The sequence below is a fragment of the Panthera uncia genome, chromosome D2 (assembly GCF_023721935.1).
Source record: "Panthera uncia isolate 11264 chromosome D2, Puncia_PCG_1.0, whole genome shotgun sequence".
In the NCBI taxonomy this organism is placed as follows: Eukaryota; Metazoa; Chordata; class Mammalia; order Carnivora; family Felidae; genus Panthera; species Panthera uncia.
In genome coordinates, this window is record NC_064818.1 from 32,863,190 (window position 1) to 32,889,555 (window position 26,366).

The following is a 26,366-nucleotide window of genomic DNA, read 5'->3' on the forward strand; positions in this document are numbered from 1 at the left end:
AAAAAAAAAAAAGAAAAGAAAGCCCTCCAGGCTGGACGAAGAAATATGGTTATTCTAACAATTTAAATTTCTCAGCTATTAGAATGAAGTTCAGCTCATCCATATTGTCAAATTAATCCATCTCACTATAAGTCTATTTATAATAAGTTTCAAATGAAGTGTACAATAATTAAAAGAATGCAAACTAGAGCTTCATTATTTAATACTTATATAGCACTGAGGGAATGAAAAGCACTTTGGGGAAAAACATCAAATTTTTAATATACTCCCAAATATAACAAAAGAAGCAGTGAAGAAAAATAAACCTAATGGATAGATGAGACAATGATGTGACGAGGAAAGTAGTAGAACTCCTTGGAGTTACGAAGATCCAAAATAGAGCCTTTGATTCCCTAAGCCCATTTACCTATCTGCCATAAGCAATTGCTTCTCTGAAAGAGTCCCAAGGTACATTCTCAGCCCTCATAAGTTAAAAAATATCTTCCTTTCTGTACTTGGGTATCCAGAAGGTGTCCCATAAAGTCTCTGGTTTTCTCCATCTTTTTTGGCTTATACAGTGATTCTAATTTATATTATAGTACCAATTTGTGCTTCTGGAAACTGAAACACAAGACTGTGACAATCAGTTCATTAGAGTCCCCTCTGGGTCAATGAAGAAGATGGTACAGTTCTAAACAAAGGCATGTGAGGGGGTCTATCATCCCTTCCTGATACAGATGAGTGTTTCCAGTTTCAGGAGATTCTTCTACCAGGGATTTCTCCAGGATTCAAATTTCTCTAGCAAGTATCTTACTTTGGCTTTTTAGTTTTTAAATGTCATGAACCAGACTTCTCTTCGATTTGCTAGCCAAAGGGCTATATATTTCTGGTTTATTTAAAATTAGAGACTGGGGGGGCGCCTGGGTGGCTCAGTCAGTTAAGCGTCCAACTTCGGCCCAGGTCATGATCTTGCAGTCTGTGAGTTCGAGCCCTGCATCGGGCTCTGTGCTGACAGCTCAGAGCCTGGAGCCTGTTTCAGATTCTGTGTCTCCCTCTCTCTCTGACCCTCCCCCGTTCATGCTCTGTCTCTCTCTGTCTCAAAAATAAATAAACGTTAAAAAAAAAATTTTTTTTTAATAAAATAAAATAAAATTAGAGACTGGGGCACCTGGGTGGCTCAGTCGGTTAAGCATCCGACTTTTGATGTCGGCTTAGGTCGTGATCTCATGGTTGTGAGATCAAGCCCCACGTCAGGCTCTGCACCAGGTGTGGAACCTACTTAAGATTCTCTCTCTCCCTCTGCCCCTCCTCCACCCCTGCTCACACTCTGTCTCAAAAATAAATAAATAAAAATAATAAAAATTTTAAAAATAAAATTAGATACTTAATGTCAGTGTACCCTTCAGAAAATCAAGCCAAATTCCCTTGTGGATGGACTTCTGTCTGAATGGGCATAGTCAGAAATGTTACAACTTGTAAAAGATTTGCTTTTATTAAAATTCATATTTAAACTCCCCAATTAATCAATAATACATATTTTGCTAAAAGTTCCAATGCTTCCAAGGGGAAGAGAAAAAAGATGTTTGTGACCCAAGTGGTAAAACATTCATAAGACTCAGTCATCTCTTTCTAAAGATATGTGCCCATCATGGACTTAAAATTCCAAAGTGATGCTGCTCAAAAAACGTCTTAAATCAGTTGTTGCAAATAACCAATACAACTGGGAAATTCTCCTGGATATTTTGTTACAGTTCTTACTCCAAGATGTAAAAGCAACTAAAACATATGACCACATCCAAGCATCCCTGTGACAAACCAAGAACTCAGACTTCTTGAAACTGAAAAATGACTCTGGATGTTTATCAGAACTCACACAGACTTACCTAGCCATAAATAATCCATGTACATACAAACCAAGAAAACACAGAGAAGCTACATATTGGAAAAGCAGATAAAGTATAGAAAATGGACCTTTTATACAACCTAGTTCTTCCTCTATAGTAGCATACCTAAAATCTCTGAGTCAGAAATCTCTCACTTTCTGCTATTTTCTTTGTCTCTAAATGAATCCTCAGGTTTCATTTTATTCAGAAATGAAAAACTTGGGAGTCAGATCATGGGGTCAAGAACAGGTATAAGGAATCTATTAAATGTGGTAATGGGAAACATTTAGGGAACGGGAAAATTTTAGTACTGGCTTTTCTCAATAGGAAGAGTTTGTTGTTAAATTTAGCTTTAACAAACAATAGCTAATTCCACTAAAAACACTTGGTTGTTTATTCCTTCAAAATAAAAATTTAGAATTAGCTCTTCAGGTAAATACTCCAAGTCTAAGCACATCTCAATAGTATCCTATCACATTAAATAGAGCTGTATGGGCAAGAAAGTTCAGAAAAACAGACTACCTAAGCCAAGTAACAATTCTCTGAAGCAAGCAAAACTGATCACATCATCTTTCGCACTAAGCCACAAGCAAATAATTCAGTAAGAAATTCTTTAGCATCCCCTGATTAAACTACCTCAATATTGATCATCTGGCAGCCTAATGGCAGTGAGAAGAAACAGATTTGAAGAACTTACCTTCAGAGCACAAAAGATGCAGGAATCTCCCATGCACTTGTGAGTTGTAAGCTGCCTAAAGCTACGTCGGAAGATGTCCAAGTGCCATAAAACCTGGCAATAAAAAAGGGGAAATACTTCAGTACTTTATAAGAAGACTCCATTTGATCTTAAATTCAAGAATTCAAGCAAACATAGGTAATGACTTCTGAATATATCTTTATTCCCAAGAGAAAACTCATTCTAGTATATTAAAACAAATGCCAAAAAGGGTGAGTTAGCTAACACAAGGGACAGAAGACTATATTCTGAAAAATACATTACTTTGAAAATGAAGGTCACACAGACAAAATAATGTATAACATACATCAAATGTGATCTTGAAGGGGAAATTTATGGGCTAAAAGCTGCAGAATAAGGGTTTACTTTAATTGTCCACACAAGAAACAATTTTTTTTTTGGAACAAACTTGTTTTTTGAAGTATAGTTGATACATGTACATTAGTTTCAGGGATACAACATAGTAATTCCACAAGTTTATACGTTATGCTGTGCTCACCAACACAAGTGTAGCTGACATCTGTCATTATACAACACTATCACAATACCACTGACTATATTCTCTATGCTGTGCCTTTTATTCCCAAGATCTTTTTTTTTTTTTTTTTTTTTAAGATTTTTTAAAAAGGAATCTCCACACCCAAGGTGGGGCTGAAACTTACAATCCCAAGATCAAGAGTCACATGATCTACAGCCAGCCAGCCAGGTGTCCCTCCCCATGACTTTTTCATTCCATAACTAGAAGCCTGTATCTCCCACTCCCCTTCACCCATTTGCCCATCCCCCTCATCACCCTCCCCTCTGACAACCACCAGTTTGTTCTCTATATTTATAGGTCTGATTCTGCTTTTTGTTTGTTTATTCATTTGTTTTGTTTTTTAGATCCCACATATAAGTGAAATCATATGGTATTTGAAACCTTATTTAGAAGCTTGAATTATAGTGTGGAATTTTGTCTTTGTTGGATTTCTCAATTTTTGGACCTTTCTGAGAGATGTGTGTTCCTCATGTCAACAGATTAAAAAAATGGTAATATCAACAGTGATAAATCATGTTCATAGTATGTAACCTAAATATGATATGATGAGAATGGCACTTTATTTTTATGGTCTTCTTCTCAAAAACCTATAACCCCAGTCTCACAATGAGAAAAATATCAAACAAATCCCAATAGTGGGACATCCAACAAAATACTTGATTAGTACTACTCCTCAAAACTATCAAGATCATCAAAAACAAGGAAATTTTGTGAAAGAGAGCCAAGAAAAGCCTAAGGAGACATGACAAGCAAATGTAACTGTGGTATCCTGGATGGGATCCTGGAACAGAAGAAGATGCTAAGCAAAAACTAAGGAAATTTGAATAAACTATGGACTTTAATTAAAAGATAAATGATGTAATATATAGCCTAATGCCTTAGGATGTTCCTCTTGCTTGGGTAACATTTTTTAATTAAGTTTATTTATTTATTTTGAGAGAGGGAGAGAGCATGCACACAAACAGGTGAGGAACAGAGAGGAGAGACAGAATCCCAAGCAGGCTCTGCACCATCAGTGCACAGCCCAATGTGGGGCTCGAATACACGAACCATGAGATAATGGATCAGAGCCGAGATCAAGAGTCTGACACTTAACCGACTGCGCCACCCAGGCACCTCTTGCTTGGGAAACATTTAAATGGCATCATATATGAAAAGGCACTATGCCTCCGGAGCCCCATACAAAGCACAGCTCTGGAGCTTCTTCTTACTTATGTGTCTTCAAGGTACATATTCCAAAAGTTCTTGGAAATGCACTATACTCCCAAATAAGTAACACCTTTTTATAATAAACACAGTGGGTTCAACACATCTGTGGCCAACATAGCATTCATATCAAAAGTCAGAATATTAGTTCATAGAAACAATTATTTTCAACTTGTAACGTGATTATAACAGGCACTCCAAAACCATCAATGACACAATCTTTAAGTACATAGAAGTGTGTGTGAGTGTGTGTGTGTGTGTGTGTGTGTGTGTGTGTGCCAGTATGTGTCCATATGGCGCTGGGAATTAGAACAGAAAGCCATAAATATTATTGTTTTAATACAGATAGAACATACAGAAAGAAACAGAATTATAAAAACAGGACTACGGCCAGAAAGGGGGTAAACACACACACACACCTATATCAATACCTTTTTTTGCCTGCTTCTAAATTTAAAAAGTATTATTAGTTTATGCACTGTCACTCAAAAACCCATATGCATCATCTGGGGAAAAAAAAACCGAACCAACCCTACCCAACTGCATGAAATTTACAGTAGTAATTAGGGAATATAGTTAAACTCTTTCTCTAGGCTTGACAGCATAGAATTTTTTAATGTTTTCAAATAAAAATTTGAAAACAGAGAGAGAATATGAAACTTTATTACATAAATAAGCTTAGCAAAATTCTTATATTATAAATGAGTAAACTGAAATACTATTACCTGTACAAGGTCACAGAGCTAGTCTACAGACAAACTAAAACTAGAATCCAAGTTTCCTAATTCATAAGTCTAGTACTTTTTATTTTTGTTTTTTTAAGTATTTACTTTTGAGAGAGAGTGTGTGAGTGGAGGGTTGGGGGGGACAGAGGATCCTAACCAGGCTCTGCACTGACAGCAGCAGGCCCAATGTGTGGCTCGAACTCATGAACTGTGAGATCATGACCTGAGCCAAAGTCAGATGCTCAACTGATTGAGCCACCCAGGCACCCCAGTCCAGTACTTTTCATACTAAATACATTGCCTTGGTTTTTCTTCCATCATAGGAAGATATTTTCTCATTATGTCTGAAGCATAAAACTAATATTTTACCAAGTTAATTATCTTGGATGGCAAATTCAATTTACTTTTACTCTGAGAAGCAGAAAAGAAGGGAAAGTAATTACTTGAAAGTTAGGCCAAAAGGAATGAACTTAACATTCTATGGGCCTGACAAGGCAAAGCAGACAGACAGGAAGCTCTGGGATTCTGAGATCACTAGTATGGTAAGCAACACCAAAAGGGAAAATCTGCAGTAGATAATCACACCTTAGGGGAATTTACTTTCCACTAGTTCTGTTTAAGCATATCTGTCCATACACCAATCATGAGCTACTACAAAAGAGCTCAGAGGAAGGGGATGAAGAAATGGACAAAGACTGGACTCCATTCAGTGTATGCTAAGAGCCTATATATTATAAGACAAAAGTAATGTACCTGAAAGGTCTTTGACTTGTGGAAAGAACTTTGCTTTCTTTTCTAGAGAAAAGCAAGTACAGTGATAAGACATCTTTGTCTCAAAAGAAAAAAAAAAACAAGAAAAAATCAATAATCACGTATTAAGATTATTTAGTTCACGTACTTTCTTTCTCCTTCAGGCAGGTAAGTAGTAGTAGTTACACTTATTATTTCTATTATCATTATTAATCTCTTTTTCATATAAATGAGGTAATTGAGGTTCAGAGATAAGTGACTTGCCTAAAATCACACAGATAAACTTAGAAATGATCTCAGGCTGTTGACCTCAAACAAAGACCATCAAGGATTATATTTAGAAGAGCTATTGGAAGCACAGCATTTGCAACTAAAAAGTCAAAGTTCACCAAAAAGAAAGAAATTACCCTTACCTGCAGGGCACTGTTGAGGAAGCAGCTGTTTTGTCCTGGCTCATTGCTGAGACCTTTGCTGGGGGCTATGGAGGTTGAGCTTCGAGGTGTAAACATGCCTTGGACACTACCACGGCCCCCTGAAAAATAATTTCTTTTCCAAGACATTATTGTTCACAATTAGCTTGAAAACTTAGAGAAGATTTTGTATTTTTGGGGAAAGAGTTTCTGTCTGCTGAAGTCCTGATTTGTGAAAGATAATCCAGAATTCAATGAATCTGTGTTGAAATATTTGGAGTTTACAACCTTCCAAACATCATCTATGTAGCTCAAGGAACTCAGGTATCCTCTCAGATCCACATGACAGAGCCGTCCCCCATTTGCTCCAAACAATGCCCAAAATTTAACATGGCACAGTACAAACACAAACAGAGAAATCCTTAGGTATTGCGTCCTTCTATTTCTCTTGAATTGCCTCCATAAAATCGTGGTGAAGTGCCTGCAGTCCTCAACTCCAACAGGATCCAGGATCAGGGTAGGATGTATTCTTAGGCTTGTTGATGATGCTTCTTGTGGACCGAAGATTCTTTCCAACTGGAAGGAGAAGCAGACAGATAAGCAAGAATCCAATGCAACCCTCCTCGCCTTCTATTGCCTTTTCCCATCATCGTCTGAAGTAAAAACTCAAGTTCTAAACAACTGACATAGATTCCACAAAGGTAAGAAATTTTGCTTGAATTATATGGAGTTTTTGTTCTTATTGCTGCTGCTCTTTTTTTAATATGCCCCAAACAGCTTCCATCGTTCCATTCAGAACTTCAGAAAGTCTCTTCTCTTCCTCTGTGACTAGAATAGCCAGCTGTGCCAGAGAGCTTTAACAAAAAGAAAAAAAAGAAAAAAAAAAACCTAAAAGCTTGCGTCACTTAATGACTCTCCTGGCTTTGTGCTATTCTGCCAAGATCAATGTTGCCTCACCTCTCACTATAAACTTGAAACCTTGGCAAACAATGACAAAAACAAACCAAAAATGCAAAAAAAAAAAAAAAAAACAACCTTAACAAAAATAAAAGGGAGAAACGCTCAAACCAAAGAGGAAAAAAAAAAAGGTGTGAGTAGTTTTTCTTTCAGAGGAAATTTCTCTGAAATTTTCTAGAAGACAGTTGATCAGGACAAAACGAACACCAAATACAGTTTCCAAAATCAAGCTAACAAAAATATTACCAAGTAAACATACACCAAATTAAGAATTGGAACAGTTTCTGTTAGATATTGTGAGTAAAGAAATTTTTAGAGGTGTTTTACATGTTCATGGCTATGAAAGCCTATTTAAAGATGGGAAGGCCAAGTTATCACTCTGGGCTCTGTTCTGAGGAAATGTCCCATCTCAGAGAAATATTCATGGCAAGTAAACCATATGCCCTTAATATCATGTCCAGGAGAACTAAATCTTCTCCTGCCCTGTTTGTTTGTATGTTTCATTTTTGCCAGAGGATCAGAGAGATAATTTGGGTTACAAATAACTTAATCCTCAGATTATATCTGAGGCACTCACAATCACAGGCAATCCACTGACCAACATTACTTTTCAACTAATTAAAATTCCAGTGAGGCAACAGGGGAGAAATACCAAAGCAAACACCTTTACTAGAAGGAAATCTTCTAATCTCCAGCTTTAAGCTTTCATATAAGGCTGCCATGTCCACATAAGTAAAAAATTAAGAATGTTGAGTGTTAAATTTGGTTTCTAACAGTTCCCCAAGCTTCTCCCTTCCTTACTTCCTATCATCATATGGATCACCTAAAAAAGCAAAAATGCTAAAACATCTTAATCATTCTCTAAGAAATCATCTACCATTATCCACAGTGTGTCCAGTGGAAAAACTGAGGCACAGGAACATTAAATGGTTGCATAAGACTGTTCTTTCCCTTCTCTAAATTCCCAGACTATTTATAATCTACATGTCACAATTAAAGTATTTGACTATACACTGTAGAGTCATATTATCCTCTATTTGTTTTTATTACTCTCTATTTGTTTTATATGGTATCAGTCATATATCCTGAATGACTGTATGAAATGAAATACTAACTAGTGTCAGACAACTGCTAAACACTATACTTACATTCTTTATTTATTCTTTACCTATTATGTAGGTGTTAATACTTCCCACTTTACAGAAGAGTAGAGTGAGACTTAAAGACATTAACTTGCTCAAATCAAACTGGTAAGTGGCAGAACTAGAATTTTTTGACTATTAAACTGTGACTTAATTATGTATTTTATCATACTATTCCAAAAGTTCCTATCACAGTGCTGGTCATAAGGAGGAACTCAATAAATACTCCCTGATGACTAGCATGGCACCAAGAAGGATTCCATGTCTCCCACACAGACTAAAAGACCCTCAACTCTCTATACACACCCTCATACACACCCCATTCGAAGCTACTAAGCAACTTCCAACAAGACATGCAGCATTCCTTCAGCTCAACTGCTGCAAAGGAATGACATACCAAGCCTCCACTTTGCTCACAGCCAAAAGGACTTGGCAGACAGGTGGGGTTTCCACTATCCGCATTAGACACTTACTGAAACTCAGCCTGCCCTATGATACACACCCTTGAGTTCAGGCAGCAAAGAGGAAAAAAAAAGCAGTCACAGAAAAAAAGATTCTCAGGCTCTGAATGGCAGCATTATGTAGGGTAAGGCAATAAGCCCTCACACTTGCGTTAGGTGTGTCAGAAACTAGAGGTGAGAGCCAGAAAGAATAAGGTCAAAGGAGGCAGTAACAAATGATCCAAAGAAATACTGATGACAAAATATTTCACTTAAATTGTAGGTCCAGCACCAAACCACACACACTTTCTACTATACCATCTACTATAGATATATAAGAAAGTCAATTAAGAGTTATACCCACATCTAACAACCTATTTTTATTTTTTTAATGTTTGTTTATTTATTTTGAGAGACACAGAGACAGCTCACATGCACGAGCGAGGAAAGGACAAAGAAAGAGGGAGAGAGAATCCCAAGCAGGCTCTGCCCTGTCAGTGCAGAGCCCTACGCTGGGCTTGATCTCAGGAACCACAAGGTAATGATCTGAGCCAACCAAAAGCAAGAGCTGGAGGCTTAATGATTGTGACACCCAGGCACCCCAAACAACCTATTTTTAAAAAGAACAGAACTTTCAGGCACCTGGTGGTTCAGTCAGTTAAGCACCCGACTTCAGCTCAGGTCACAATCTTGCAGTTCGTGAGTTTGAGCCCCGCATCAGGCTCTCTGGTATCAGCATGGATCCCACTTCAGATCCTCTGTTCCCCTCTCTCTCTGCCTCTCCTGCACTTACTCTCTCACTCTCTCTCAAAAAATAAAATAAACCTTTAAAAATAAATAAATAAATAAATAAATAAAACATCTTAGGTAATAAATATTCAAGTATTTAGAGGTAAAAGATCATAATATCTGCAACGTACTCTGAAATGGTTCAGAAGGGAAAAATATACGTGTGTGTGTGTGTGTATTTTATATATATATACGTGTGTGTGTATATGTGTATACAAAGAGAAAGGGAAAATGGTACAATAAATATAGCAATAATGTTAACAACCGGTAAATGTGACTGAAAGGGATATGGGGATTCTTTGTACCATTTCTTATAACTCCTCTATAAGTTTCAAATCATTTTTTTTAAGTTTTTATTTATTTTTGAGACAGAGAGAGACAGAGCATGAATGGGGGAGGGGCAGAGAGAGAGGAAGACACAGAATCAGAAGCAGGCTCCAGGTTCTGAGCCATCAGCCCAGAGCCCGACGTGGGGCTCGAACTCACGGACCGCGAAATCGTGACCTGAGCTGAAGTCGGACGCTTAACCAACTGAGCCACCCAAGCACCCCTCAAATCATTTTTTTTTAAGTTGAAAGAGAATTAATATCAGCAAAAAAAAAAAAAAAAAAAAAAAAAGGAATTTAAAATTACGTAGAAATTACCTTGTAATGTATGCAGTATTCATGATTCAATGAAAAAATGACTAAAATCATTAAGTTAGTAGATAATAACCATGCCAGGTGATATTAAGCAATCCCAAACTAAAATTTAAAAAAAGAAAAAGGAGAAGAGAAAGATAAATGCAAAAAAGCCTGATATGATGATAAAATAAAAGTATTAGATATGAGGATAAAATAGAATAAAGTTTCAATACTGCATCTATGAAAAGGAAAACTCAACATACAGTACAATGCCTAGTTGTTATAAGAGCAAGCGATGTAATTATGATATACAAACAGGAGCAGAACCAGACTTGGAGTTAGAGGACATGGGTTCGACTTCTATATTTTTACTATTTTGGGTAATCCTGAACTATTTAAGTGTCCTGAACTTTGTTTTCTGGGTCTGTTAAAATGATGGCAGAATACCTATTTTACACAGTGGTTGAGATTTAATGTAATAGGCATGCCAAAGTACTAGCAAGTTTTCAAAACAAAGAATGAATAATGAGTTCCACTAAAATGAGTGAACTGCGATGTCTGAAAGTGTAAGTGTAAATTTTGGTTTGGGGACTTCAGGATACTAGAAAGCTGTAAGCCACCAGGAATAAGTCTTCTAATTGTATAAAAAGAACAATAACCCTCATACAGGACAAATGATATGTTAGCACAATTTAACTATGTGCTTGGAGAAACAGTTGAATTTTACAATTACTTTTAAAATACAAAGTTTAACTTTCTATTTGTAAAAAGCCAAACAGTTGAGCCTATTACAAGGAACAGAGTAACATTTTAGAAGGTCTACAAAGAATGACCATGTCCAACTGATCAATGATTCAAAATGGAAAAACCATGAAGAGTATCTCAGTTTCTAATGAAGGAAGAGTAGCCCCATTACAAGTGATTAGTACCAAAAATAACCCAAATATTAGGAAGTCAAACTGCACTACAATGAGATATCCAAAGAGTTAACCAGGAAAGTTGCTCCCATTTCTAGTTTCTATTACTCTATACAGCAGTTTACTTGTAATTTACTTAAGAAAACTATATTTGCACTGATAAATCAACAAGAAATTACCTCAATCCCTCGGTATGCTCCATATGTCTATAATTCTCAACTATATAGTACCTTGCTAGTTATTATAAGAATTAAAACTAGTTAATTCAGGGGCGCCTGCATGACTCAGCCGGTTAAGCATCCAACTTTGGCTCAGGTCATGATCTCATGGTTCATGGGTTTGAGCCCCACACCAGGCTTGCTGCTGTCAGCACTGAGTCTACTTCAGATCCTCTGTCCACCCCCCTCCACCCTTCCTCCCCTGAAAAAATAAATAAACATTTTTAAAAAATTAGTTAATTCATGCAAACTGCTAATTCAATGTCCGGCATATAGTAATTACTGTATAAATGATTGTTATTATTACTATTACCTTTCAAACATTTCCTCCTTGTAAGTTCTTTTCCCTTTAAAGATAACCTCATACAGATATCCTATATTCTTTAAAAAGAAAAATAAAAACAGCAACAACAAAGACCGCCTCAAAATTATTAACTCCTATGCCTACTGTCCTAAATTTTTTTGTACCTTCCACTACTAAATGTCTCCACAATTAATAACTTACAACTGCTACCTCTTCATGCTCACTATCAACTTCTTCAGGACACGGTGCTAATCTTGACTCCACCACCACAACTTTCCTTCATGGAACATCGCTATCTAAAGAAGTCTCCTAACTGCAAAACCTACTGGCTTTTTCCATAGGCCTCATTCTTCTTTTTTGCAGCACCTAACACTGGCTGCCTTGAGGCTACATAATCCTGGATTCATTGGGTGAATTAATAAGAAAATGAGAGAATGAATAAAATGGAATAACAAACCAGAACACTGGTTCCTCCTCCTGACAGTTCACTTTTCCTCTCCTTTGTTACATTCTTAAAAGAATACATTCCTTAAAGTTTAAATCAGAAGTTCTTGCTCATCTCTACAATTCCACCCATGGTATTCTCATCCTCCTCTGTCAGAACTTCAACCATCACTTCTGGTCTGACAAATCACAAATCGCATGAACTCTAAAACCAAATCACCAAATACTTGCACATTGTCACATTTTTGTAAGTTCAATATGTCCAAATCAGAAACCACCTCCTGAGGTGCCTGGGTGGTTCAGCTGGCTAAGTGTTCACCTTCGGATCAGGTCATGATATTGTGGTCAGTGGGTTTGAGCCCCGCATCGGGCTCTGTGCTGACAGCTCAGAGTCTGGAGCCTGCTTTGGATTCTGTGTCTTCCTCTCTCTGCTCCTCCCCCACTTGTGCTCTGTCTCTCTTGCTCTCAAAAATAAACATAAAAAAATTTAAAAAAGAAAAAGAAACCACCTCCTTTGCCCCCAAATATAGTGCCTCCTCTCTGATTATCTTTTTTTTTTTTTTTAACTAATGGTATTTCCAATTACCCAGGCTGAAAACCTCTGTAGTTTTGGACTCCTTCCTATCCATCCCCTCCTTCCTTATCCATGTCACAAAGTCTTATCAATTCTCCCCTCAAAAATCTCTTTATTGATTCTTCTTTTTCACTTCCACTGTCATCACCCTAGTTTATACCACAATTACTTCCCATTTAGATTATTATAATAGATTACCTCTTGCTGGCCTCCTATCTCTTGCCATTCCAATTCACTTATATAATTACTTTTTTGAAAAATTAATATTTCTCTTTAATATGCCTCATTACTTCTTTTTGTGCATTTTACACAAAAAGGTAAAAAGCTTGAATTATGCCTTAGCAGAAGAGCGAGGTAGGATCACTCTCACCTTTTTCAAGTCCCAAGCAAGGCAAAGATGTCTACTCTTACCACTCCTATTCAACATCATACTGGAGGTCACAGCCTATGCAACAAGGCAAGAAAAAGAAATAAAAAATAGAGAGATTGGGATGGAAGAAATAAAACTGTCCTTATTCACAAACAACATGATGTTCTTTAACATTTAAAAGTCCCAAGGAATCTAAAAAAAAAACAACAAAATTCTGAGAACTAATATGTGGGGTAAGTCATAGAACACACAGTACAAAAAAACCGCTGATTAACTATACTTCTATATACTAGCAGTAAACAACTAAAATTGAAAATTTTTACAGTGCCATTTATAATAACACCACAAAATATAAAATAATTAGGCAAAAATATAACAAAACATATGTAAGACCTATGTAGTGAAAACTATGAAACACTGGTGAAAGAAATCAAAGATGATCTAAACGTAGAAAGGTATGCCATGTTCATAAATTGAACAATTTTAAGATGTCAGTTCACTCCAAATTGATCCATAGATTCAATGTAATGTCAAATAAAAATCTTAGCAGGATTTCTTTTTGTAGAAATTGACTAGCTGATTGTAAAAGTTATATGAAAAGGCAAAGGAATTAGAATAGCCAAATTAATTTTGAAACAGAAGAACAAAGTTGTAGAGCTCAATAGTCAACACCATACAATACTGGTGAAAGAATAGACAGATCAATGGAACAGAACAGTGGCCAAAACAGGCCTACATATACGTGGTCAACTAATTTTTAATAAAAGTGGAAAGGCAACTCAATGAAGAAAGGATAGTCTTTTCAACAAATGATACTGGAATAACTGAACAACATGCAAAAAAGTGAACCTTAACCCACACTTTATATCCTACACAAAAATAACTCAAATTGGATCATAGTTCTAAATGGAAAACTTAAAACTATAAAAATTCTAGAAGACAAAATTTTGTGACCTTTGGTTAAGCAAAGATTCCTTAGATATAACAAAAAAGCACAGTCCATTAGAAAAAAAAAAATTAAAGAATTGAACTTTATCATAATTAAGAACTTTTATTCTTTAAAAGACACTGTTAAGAGAATAAAAAGGCAAGGCAAAGATTGGAAGAAAATATTTTCAAATCACATAATGGATAAGTGACTTGTATCTAAAATATATACAGAATCCTCTAAACTCATTGATAAGAAAAATTACCCAATTTTCTTAAATGGGCAAAAGATTTTAACAGATCCTTCACTAAAGGAGATACACAGATAGCAAACATATAAAAAGATATTAAATATAATTAGTAATTAGGAAATGGAAATTAAAACCACACTATGTGCTTATTAAAATAGCTAAAAACAAAATCATAAATATTTAAACCGTGCTAAAAAATATTTAAAACTGGATAATAACAAGTGCTCATGAGGGAACGCCTGGGTGACCCAGTCGGTTAAGCACTCAACTCTTGGCTTCAGCTCAGGTCATGATCTCACAGTTTCACGAGTTTGAGCCCTGTGTCGGGTTCTGCACTGGCAGCGTGGAGCCCTCTTGGGATTTTCTCTCTCCCTCTCTCTCTGCCCCTGCCACTTGTGCTGTCTCTGTCTCTCTCAAAATAAATAAATAAACTTAAAAAAAAAAAAAGTACTAATGAGGAAGAATAGAGCAACTGGAACTCTCCAAAATTGCTGATGAAAATGAAACATGACACAGTTAGCAATTATAAGTAAAGTTAAATATACTTTTACCATATGACCTAGCAATCCCATTCCTAGGTATTTTACCCAAAAGAAATGAAAGCTTATGCTCACATAAAAACCTGCATACAAGTATTTATAGTGTCTTTACACATAATCATGAAAAATTGGAAACAACCCAAAACTTCTTCAACTGGTAAATGGTACATCCATACAATAGACTCAAAAATAAAATGTAAAGAACACTGTCATACACAAAAGCACTGATGAATTTCAAATGTACTATGCTAAGTGAAAGAAGTCAGACTCAAAAGCTATATACTACATGATTTCACTTATATGACATTCTAGAAATGTCAAAATTAAGTCAGAATAGATCAGTGGTTGCTAGGAGTTGGGAGTAAGGGTAGAGGTTGATTACAAAGAAGCAGTACCAGGGTGATGAAACTGTTCTGTATCTTGATTGTGGTGGCATCTCTATAATGCATTTAGCAAAATTCAGAACTCTATACCAAAAAGATTTTGGTATTTTTATGTAAATTTTGGTAATTTAATGTAAATTACCAAAGATTTTTAAATTGCTTTTAAAAAGCATATTCTGAAGTGTAAATTAAAAAAAGTTTCCCAAAAAAATCCCTCTTGCAAAATAATACGCAAATTTTTTAGCTTGTTTCCTAATAACACAATCTGACTTTAATTTACCTTTTATATTTATCTCCTTTTATTTCCCTATATGAAACCTTCTTCCCAAAGTGTTCTTCCATTTCTGTGACCTTAACTCTGTTTTACCTACTTGGGATATTAAATATCCTTCTTCCCCTCTTTACGTAGTCCAGCCTCTTTGTAAAAACCATAGAAAACCTTCCTTGGCCACCTCAAGCCTGAAGAGATCACCCCCATTTCTTAATTCCTAAATAAGTTTTCTATAATTTTAAGAACAATTAATGTTTCTATTATACCAATGTTTCTAGGGTCCCCTGTTACCCTCCATCTCTAAAGGATGAGCTTTATCCCACCCCATTTGAGAATGGGGAATGGATGGAGGTCAGAAGCCAACTGTGTTATATCTATATATCTGTTATTGTGGGTTACATTATCACAAAATTTTACCAAAGCTTCTCTTACTTGTCATATAATCCATCTTTCTGTTTATAAATTGTGACTCTACCTATACATACAGAAAAAGTATGAACTACATATATATATAAACTTGCCATATAATTCTTTCATCTTATCAAGCAAGATATTTTTTTAGTGTTTACTTATTTGTTTTGAGAGAGAGAGAGGGAGGGGTGAGAGAGAGAGAGAGAGAGAGAGAGAGAATCCCAAGCAGATTCCAAAAAGAAAAAAACTTGGTGAGCATGTAATATACATTACAAGTGAGCATGACACTTAAGTGTCAGTCTATTCCAAAGAAGGTGTCCACATACAGTTTCAATAGAGAATCTTGTTTAGTTTTTATGCCATTATATGATGATTAAAAATAGCCACCACCTAGAGTCGATGGGGAGGGCAGGGGCGGGTGGGAAATGGGTGATGGGTATTGAGGAGGGCACTTGTTGGGATGAGCACTGGGTGTTGTATATAAGTGATGTATCATGGGAGTCTACTCCCAAAGCTAAGAGCATACTGTATACTCTGTATGTTAGCTAACTTGACAATAAATTATATTTTAAAAATAAATAAATAAAATAACCACCACCTGGATAATGGCAACTAAGCTGTATGTACAAATTTATTCCAATTTAAATTAAAAATGCTCCCATAGCCTATTACCAAGTACTCCTCTCTGATTTTGCCCCTCACAGTAGCAACCAATGGACTCTCAGCATTCTGCAGAGAACAGTCCTAGACTACAACAAACTGAGAGATAGCAGGCTACCTGGCAGCTATTTATTCCCAAACTCTACAGAAAATATATCATCATCTTTACCCACATTTACTAGTTTCCAGCCAAGTCTTAAAACTATGAAGTAATCAATCAAAGGTGGAAAGAGGAGAAAGAGCATCTAAGAAATTACTGTATTGCTCTCAACTCTGAATAAGTTATAGTGACCTGTATTATACTATTGCTGAATAGACTCTGAAGAGCCCTAAATAAGTTCTGTTCATAATTTTTTTCCACTTAAGGTATAATTGACAAATAAAATTATAATGTAGTATATAATAGAGTATAAAATGTGATGATGTGATATATGTATACACTGTGAAAGGACTCCCATAATCAAGTTAATTTAACACATACTAGAAAGAGAATAGAAAAGATAAAATGAAGAGCTGGATTTTTGAAAAGATAAATAAAACTGACAAATCTTTAGCTACACTAAGAGCGAAGACTCATAAATATACTCAGAAATGAAAGAGGGGCACTTGGGTGGCTCACTAAGCATATGACTCTTGATTTCAGCTCAGGTCATGATCTCAGGGTTCATGGGATTGAGCTCCACCTAGACCTCTGTGCTGACAGGCTGACAGCATGATCCTGCTTGGAATTTTCTCTCTCCCTTTCTGCCCCTCCCCAACTGGCATACATGCACATACTCTCTCTCTCAAATACATAAACTACCAACAAAAAAAAAAGAAGAAGTGAAAGAGGAGCCATTTACAATAACTGAAATCATGAGAATCATAAGAAACTACTGTAAAGACTCTTAACTATAGAGAACTGAGGGTAGGAGGAAAGGTGGGTGGGAATGGGTTAAACAGGTGAGGGGTATTAAGAAGGGCACTTGTGATGAGCACTGGATGTCCCAGGAAACCAATATTACACTGCATGTTAACTAACTGCAATTTAAATAAAACTTCAGAGAAAAAAAACAAAAAAGTTTTTTGTTTTTGTTTTTGTTCTTTTTTGAGAGAGAGAAAAAGGGCAAAAGTGAGTGAGGGGCAGAGGCAGGCAGAGAGAGAGAGAGAGAGAGAGAGAGAGAATCCCAGGAGGGACAAGAGAGAGAAAGAGAGCAGGGCTCACCTGAAGTGAAGCTCATGTATTTAAGTATCCAAAAACTATCAAGAACTGATCGAACTCAACACCCAAAACACAAATAATCCAGTGAAGAAATGGGCAAAAGACATGAATAGATAGATACTTCTCCAAAGAAAACATCCAGAGGGCCAACCAACACATGAAAAAATGCTCAACTTCGCTCATCATCAGGGAAACACAAATCAAAACCACAATGAGATACCACCTCACACCTGTCAGAATGGCTAAAATTAAGAACTCAGGCAACAACAGATGTTGGTGAGGATGCGGAGAAAGAAGATCTCTGATGGGGTGCCTGGGTGGCTCAGTTGGTTAAGCGTCTGACTTCAGCTCACATCATGATCTCATAGTTCGTGAGTTCCAGGCCGCATCAGGCTCTGTGCTGACAGCTCAGAGCCTGGAGACTACTTTGGATTCGGTGTCTCCCTCTCTCTCTGCCCTTCCCCTGCTCACACTCTGTCTCTCTCTCTCTCTCAAAAATAATAAACAAACATTAAAAAGAAAGATCTCCTTTGCACTGCTGGTGGGAATGCGAACTGGTACAGCCACTCTGGAAAACTGTAGGGAAGTTCCTCAAAAAATTAAAAATAGAACTACCCTATGACACAGCAATTATACTACTAGGTATTTATCCAAGGGATACAGGTGTGCTGTTTTGAAGGGGCATGCACCCCAATGCTTATAGCAGCACTATCAACAACAGTCAAATTATGGAAAGAGCCCAAATGTCCATTGACAGACAAATGGATAAAGAAGATGTGGTATATATATACAATGGAGTATTACTCGGCAATCAAAAAGAATGAAATCTTGCCATTTGCAACTACATGGATGGAACTAGAGGGTATTATGCTAAGCGAAATTAGTTAGAGAAAGACAAATATATGACTTCACTCATATGAGGACTTTAAGATACAAAACAGATGAACATAAGGGAAGGGAAGCAAAAATAACATAAAAACAGGGAAGGGGAGAAAACATAAGAGACTCTTAAATACAGAGAACAAACAAGGGTTGCTGGAGAGTTTGTGGCGGGGTGGGGGGGGTGCTAAATGGGTAAGGGGCATTAAGGAATCTACTCCTGAAATCATTATTCCACTATATGCTAACTTAGATGTAAATTTAAAAATAATTAATTTTTAAAAAGAAAAAAGTAGACCTTACCAAAATTAAAATATTTTGTTAATTGTTGATTTGCTAATAAAACAAAAGTATTTTACTTTAATATTTATTAGAACATTACAACTCAAAAAAATAAAATTAAAAAAAAAAAAGCAGGACCCCTGTATTATATGAGCTTCAGGGTCCATAGAATCTGAATCCTATTACAGAAAATGGGCCCCTATAGTATATGTTACTTGAGAAAAAACATAATTCAAAAGCTACTTTAAATTCAGTAATACTGGGGTACCTGGGTGGCTCAGTCAGTTAAGCATCCAACTCTTGATATTGGCTCAGGTCGTGATCTCCCAGTCATGAGATCAAGCTCCATGCTGGGCTCCTTGCTGGTGTGGAGACTGCTTGGGATTCTGTCTCTCTCTCTGCCCCTCCCCAAGTTCATGCACACATGCATGTGCTCTTTCTCAAAATAAACATTTAAAAAATAATAAATTCAGTAATACCAATAAATTTGTATTTTACTAATCAAAGCAACATCTAGTATGTTAGTCATTGTATTTAGTTTATTAGCACTAAATAGGTAAATTATACTGTTGATGTACATTTGGATTTTGGATTCTTGAACCTATTGTGATAATTCCACCGAGGATCGGTGGACAAAATAAAAATGACAGGGCTTGGGGCACCTGGGTGATTCAGTCAGTCAAGCCTCCAATTTCAGCTCAGGTCATGATCTTGCAGTTTGCGAGTTCGAGCCTTGCATCGGGCTCTGTGCTGACAGCTCAGAGCCTGAAGCCTGCTTCAGATTCTGTGTCTCCCTCTTTCTCTCTTCCCCTGCTCGCTCACACACTCTCTCACTCACTCTCTCTCCCTCTCTCTCTCTCTCAAAAATAAACAAACATTAAAAAAAATTTTTTTAGTGACAGGGCTTATTACATTTTATTTTATCTTTAACTTTTTAAAATGTTTGTTTATTTTTGAGAGACAGAGTGCACACGAGCGGGGGAGAGACAGATAGAGAGGGAGACACACAATCTGAAGCAGGCTTCAGGCTCTGAGCTGTCAGCACAGAGCCGAACGCCAGGCTTGAACTCACCAACCGTGAGATCATGACCTCAGCTGAAGTTGGATATTAACCAACTAAGCCACCCAGGCACCCCAACAGGGCTAATTTAAAAGATCATAGCTCAGGGCACCTGGGTGGCTTAGTTGGTTGAGTGTCAGACTCTTGATTTCAGCTCAGGTCATGAACTTGCAGTTTGTGGGATCAAGCCCAGTGTTGGGCTCTGCGCTGACAGTGCAGAGACTACTTGGAATTCTCTCTCTCCCTCTCTGCCCCTCCCCTGCTCTCTCTCTCTCTCTCTCAAAAACAAAACAAAAAAAAACCCAAAAAACTTAAAAGATCATAGCTCAAGACTGCCAGCCTTAAAAGTAATGTTCTAGAAGCTAATTTAGGGAAAAAAATTTTATTTCTCTGTATTAATGAAATACAAAGAATAATTACTTCACAAGTATATCCAGTACCTCAAAATGTACTGCCATTTTTCTGAGGCCAAAGTAATAAACCAGACTATAGCAGAAGCTACTCTAATTATCCCCTACTGTATTCCTCATCAACAAAGTCAGCCTCTCTTAGCCAATGTTTCTAAAAAACACAAAAATAGTCATTCAAATGTTTGCTGAAATGAAACTGGCTTGTGCGTAAGAGAGATGAGGCCTAGAGGAGCACTTGGCCAGGAAGAAAGAGCCGGTCACCCTAAGAGATAGTGGGGTAAATGAGGTTCATACATCTACAGGTTATTAGCATTGGAGACTTCATTATAAATGGGACATGAAATTGGCTAAGATCAATGAAGTGTAGAAATTATTTGTTGCTACAAATCCTGGGGACCCTTTGATGAGACCAGGTAAAAGGTGTAGAAAGCTTAGAAGGGATTAGGTCTTTTAAGGAAATTTATTTCATAATAAAAAAAGCTCGTTGAAGTCTCTAAGTAAACATTACTAATCTCATGTGTGGAGAATACGACATTTATATAAATGACAGCATCAAAGTATCTCCATGAAAATATTTATTAACTGCAAGGTAAAAGATACTATTAACTTTACTGTGGAGCAACCTGGCAGAAACCACCTTAATCAACAATCAAGGTCAACCTCACCTGCAATAATACATACTAACATCATGAATCCTATTGTAATAATACACTGAGAAGGACACAACATTTGCAGTATTCTTGCCTAAATCATATGACCTCAGTCCAATCATGAGAAAACATCAGAAAAGTCCAAATCAAAATTTGATAAAATAACTGATCAATATTCTCCAAAAATGTCAAAGTTACAAAAGACAAAGACTGAGGAATTTTTACAGAATGCAGGAGACTAAAGAAGAAAAGCACCTAAAATGCAATGTGAGAACCTAGATAGGCTCCTGGAACAAAAAGAACACTGGCAGACAAACTTGTGAAATTTGAAAAATGTCGTTAGTTATTAGTAGTATTGTACCAATACTAATTTCCTGGTTCTGATCATTGTACTATGGTTATATAAGATGATAACACTAGAGGAAGCCAGCTGAACTATTTTTGCAACTTTTCTGTAAGTCCAAAATTGGTTCAAAATTTAAAAAAAACTTTAAACTGTATAAATAATTCACTGAAGGAGATGGAACCTTGAACCCAACAGGGAACAGAGAGGCATTTGGAAGAATAAGATCTATATGCATAAAGGTAAGTGGACTAAGATTTACAGGAAAAGAGGAGACATTGACATAGTTTGTGATCCTGGTAAACTGGAGTCCAGTGAAGCCTTCATGTGAAATCTCTGGGTTTATTATGTTTAACATCACCGTATAGCAGTTAATGGGTTCTTCTATCAGTTCAGGAACCTGTTTCTCAGAACTTGATTTACCCAGAATGAACTATTAGAAAACGTTTTAAATCCACAAGAATAAGTAAATGTAAAAAAAAAAGGGGGGGGGGGTATTATGGTGATGGAATTATGGATTTTTTATACCCTTTTCTCTATTTTCTAAATTATCCATAATTCATGGATATATTATCTATAATTCATTATTTTCTTAAGTAAAACTAAAATTGGGATTTAAACTCATTTTCCCTAAAAATACAATGAAAGGATGCTGGACCAGAGGTAACCAATCATTGAAGACACCTAATATACTAAGAATATGAAAGCTGTTTAATAACTAGTAACTATTTCTTTTTAGAAACAGGGGGCTAGATTTGGATGTCTATTTCCTTTCATTCTATTCTCATTGTAACTGCTGCTAAGGTTCAGACCCTCACCACCTCTGGATCAAAGCACCACCTTACTGACTCATTGCCAAGCTTCCAATCCTACATGTAACTACAAGAGGACTCCTAAAATACCACATTACTCTCTTTCTCAAAAATCTTTAATGGCTCCCAGAAGGGACATTCTTTTGGCTAGAGAAAAATGGTACTTTTCTAATTCATAAAAGGGAAAATTAATGGATGGATTTTTTTACAAGTTTCTGTCCCATAATTTTTTGTCTTCCTATTCTAGTACTAATAGGGCAAAAACATGAACAAATAGCAAACTTAAAGAAAAAAAAAAGCAGTTAACCAGACCTATTTTGACAGCTTTTTTTTCTTTTTTCTTTTTTTTTTTAATATTTTTTTTTAAACGTTTATTTATTTTCGAGACAGAGAGAGACAGAGCATGAACAGGGGAGGTGCAGAGAGGGAGACACAGAATCCGAAACAGGCTCCAGGCTCTGAGCTGTCAGCACAGAGCCCGACGCGGGGCTCGAACTCACGAACCGTGAGATCATGACCTGAGCTGAAGTTGGATGCTTAACTGACCAAGCCACCCAGGCGCCCCTGACAGCTTTTTTTTCTTATTGACTCATTTTCATGATTGTGATTTTTATACTACATATTTTTATATACACATATTCTTCCAGTAAAATTAACTATTAATTTATAAAATGAATTCAATATGCCTGGCGCCTGCACAAAGTTTGAAAATTATTAGATCTTACCACTATTTCCAGCTACAACTTCTATTCTCTCATTCATTGATCAGAAATTTCACTGAGCACCTATTATGTGCCCCTCACTCATCCTCCACTCTAGGTAAGCTAGACTCTTTCTGTATAATGAATATGCTCTGTACTCTACTCCCTCAGCACCTTGGCTCTAATATTACCTCCACCAGGAGTGCCTTTCCTTTCTATTTCTTCTTGTTAAAAATCGTAAGTATCCTGCAATCAAAAGCTGCATCAAAAGCGTTCCCAGGGGCGCCTGAGTGGCTCAGTGAGTTAGATGATCTTAGATGACTCTTGATTTGGGCTCAGGTCATGACATCACCATTTGGGAAACTGAGCTCTCCCACCCTTCCCAGGACAGCACAGAGCCTGGTTGGGATTTTCAATCTCTCTCTCTCTCTCTCTCTCTCTCTCTCTCTGCCCCTCCCCTGCTCATGCTATCTCTCTCTCCCTCCCTCTCTCTCTCTCTCTCAAAATGAATAAACTTTAAAATTTTTCTGGGGGAGCTGGATGTCTCAGTTGGTTAAGCGTGGGACTTTGGCTCAGGTCATGATTCTCACGGCTTGTGTTCAAGCCCCGCCTTGGGCACTGTGTGGAAAGCTCGGAGACTGGAGCCTGGTCGGATTCTGAGTCTCAGTCTCTCTCTGTCCCTCCCCCGCTAGCTCGCACTCACTCTCTCTCTCAAAAATAAACATCAAAAAAATTTTCATTTCTTAAAAAATAAATAAATAAAAAGCATTCCCAGATTCCTTCTCTCTTTCACCTTTCCATTTTCACTTATTTCATCCTCTTCTGTGGTCTCAGAACATGTGGAACATTCCCTCATGTTACAGTTATTTGTGTACATGGACTATAGCATATATTCCTTAAGGGCATCTTTTTATTCCACACAAAGGTTGAATATATAGGCAGTGAATCGCTGAAAGTTTAATTGAAAGAGAACACTTTTTGTTTGAAGGGATAAGTACCTAGAACAACCAATTCCAACACCCTGACAAATTCTGACTTTCCTTAAATAAAAGAGCCCCCCAAATGCCCATATCTAGCTTGCGATACCGTAGGTTTTTTCTAATGGAGACTCTAACAATTGAATCAATATTTGCTTCTGATTCAAGCTTGAAAATAAAGAGATAAGCATCTACAACCATAAAAAAAGGCTAAGCTATTTGTTGATTTATGGGCTAGTTATCTCAAACTCCCCAGTGAATACAGTTACTCAACTCAAACAATTTCCTGAGGGTTGGACTTTGGCAGCTTCAAATTATTACATCATGTACAACAACAAGAACTGTATGCTGATAAAAAATAGAAAGCCTTATTTTTCCTTTTATAAGAACTTAGAAAACTGTCATGTAAACAAATTTTCCAAAACCAATTAGAAAGAAAATACAAAGCCAAGAAGACATGTTTCACTTTGTTGTAACTGACAAACTCAGAAATGGCAGTTGCAGGCTACTTAGCCCATCCTTATAAGGATCCAGAGTTGTAAAGATAATTTACTGACTTCTGAGGGAAGGAGCATGATAGTAGAGAGAACACAGTGGTTAAAAGTGCAGGCTCTGCAGGGCCAACTACATTGCATAACCTCAGGAAACACCATACTCACAGTGGAGATCCAAGGGGTACCATTCCCAGAGAACACAATGTGAATTATACAACTTAGGGTTCAGAGTTAGCAAAGTAGAACAGATCTGGACTCCACCACCTAACAACTAACAATTGTATCATCTTAACCAAGTTACTGAAGTCTCAGGCGCCTCATCAGTAAAATGGGATTAATAAATAACATCTAAATCATGGGATTGTTGTGGAGATTAAATGCAATAATGTATACATGTTTAATTAGCCTAGTACCTGGTATTAGTAAGTGAGGCATAAATGCTTTGATGATGATGATAAAGAATAAGATGAATCTACATTCCAATCCTGCTCTATGACTTTCAGGTCATTTACTACCTATAATATATATGATCTGCTGAGAGTATTCAACAAAATTATATATGCAAAATATTTAGGGCCAGGTACAAAATAGGAGCTCTGATTATGATTCCTAGGGAATCTGGGGGGGCACCTGGCTGGCTCAGTTAGTAGAGCATGCAAACTCTCTAAAAAAAATTTTTTTTAATGTTCTATTTATTTTTGAGAGAGAGAGAGAGAGAGAATGAACAGGGGAGGGGCAGAGAGAGAGAGAGAGAGAGAGAGAGAGACACAGAATCTGAAGCAGGCTCCAGGCTCTGAGCTGACAGCACAGAGCCTGACACGGGGCTTGAACTCATGAACTGCGAGATCATGACCCAAGCATAAATCAGAAGCTTAACCAACTGAGCCACACAGGCACCCCTAGAGCATTCAACTCTTGATCTCAGGGTAGTGAGTTTGAGTCCCACATTGGGCATATAGTTTCCTTTAAAAAAAAAAAGTGATCATGATGATTGGCCATCCCCTATATGTCTCTTCTTCCCTCTCCCTTTCTCTCTTACATGTACAAATACACATACATAAACTTAATGTAAAGTTGTATGACATTAAACTATAATTGTTAGCATAAACCCAAAGTCATATCAAAATGAAGGCAAATGTATTCTAAAAATAATGCATTCTGAATACAATTCACCTAGACTACTATAGTAACTTCCAAACCATTTTTCCCTTTCTAATCCCATCTATAAAATATTGCCAAAAGCAAACTCTAATCAATCACTATTTATGTAGCTTAGAAAACTTCAGTGACAAAATACAGTCAAAACTCCTTGGCCTTAAATGACCTTCTATAATCTTAACCCATGCATGTTTCCAACCTCATTTACCACTAATCCCCTTAAAACATACACACACACACAAAGTTTTCTGTGTATACTCAATAAGGAATACTACTTCCTTTCCCACTCCCATCTTCTCAGTCCTAATACAAGTAATCCTCTCCACTCAGCAAACCTGTTTGAAGAAGCCATTCTGCTGGCAATTTATAGCAATAGAGATTAATGATAGTCACACCCTATCAGGAAGGAGTAGTCATTTATATTAACTCATTTTCCAAAGGATTGTCTAAATATGGCTCCTTACCAATTGGGACATATTCCCTCCCTCCCTCCCAGGAACTTCATTCATCAGTACTTAACCAATATACCTGTACTTTATTAGAATACAATATAGGAAGTTACACTTCCTTACACCCAACAGATGCTCAATACTTACTAAGTTAAAGAATGAATGAAGAGCTAAGCTTTGTAAAACACATTTTTCAGTTTAGGGATTAATTCACTTGTAAGTATACCAAGTCATCTCTCTGTCTCTTCCCTGAATGTACTGCCTACATCATATCATACCTAAATCACACCTTCTGTTTCCAAAAGGTCTATGGAAGAAAGATACTCTGTGGCCAGAAGGACTAACACAATATTCTTTCTCAAACACACTGCTAATAGCACCAAACTAGTTAACAGCAGGGGTTAAAGGGAAGAGAATCCATAGCAATTGTATTAGGCTCCAACATGGCAAAATGATAACTATGAGTTGCATGAAGTTGCCCTATATTATCCTCTGGCTCGACA

The 26,366-nt window shown here is 36.8% G+C and overlaps 1 protein-coding gene across 1 annotated transcript in view; it reads right to left on the minus strand.

The window, feature by feature from the left end:
- Positions 1 to 26,366, minus strand: part of USP54 (ubiquitin specific peptidase 54) — a 132,134-nt gene that overhangs the window by 55,600 nt on the left and 50,168 nt on the right. Inside the window, 2 exon segments of the mRNA XM_049645225.1 lie at positions 2,560 to 2,652; positions 6,231 to 6,803. Of these exon segments, the coding sequence (XP_049501182.1) occupies positions 2,560 to 2,652; positions 6,231 to 6,377 (240 nt within the window). The 5' untranslated portion in view covers positions 6,378 to 6,803.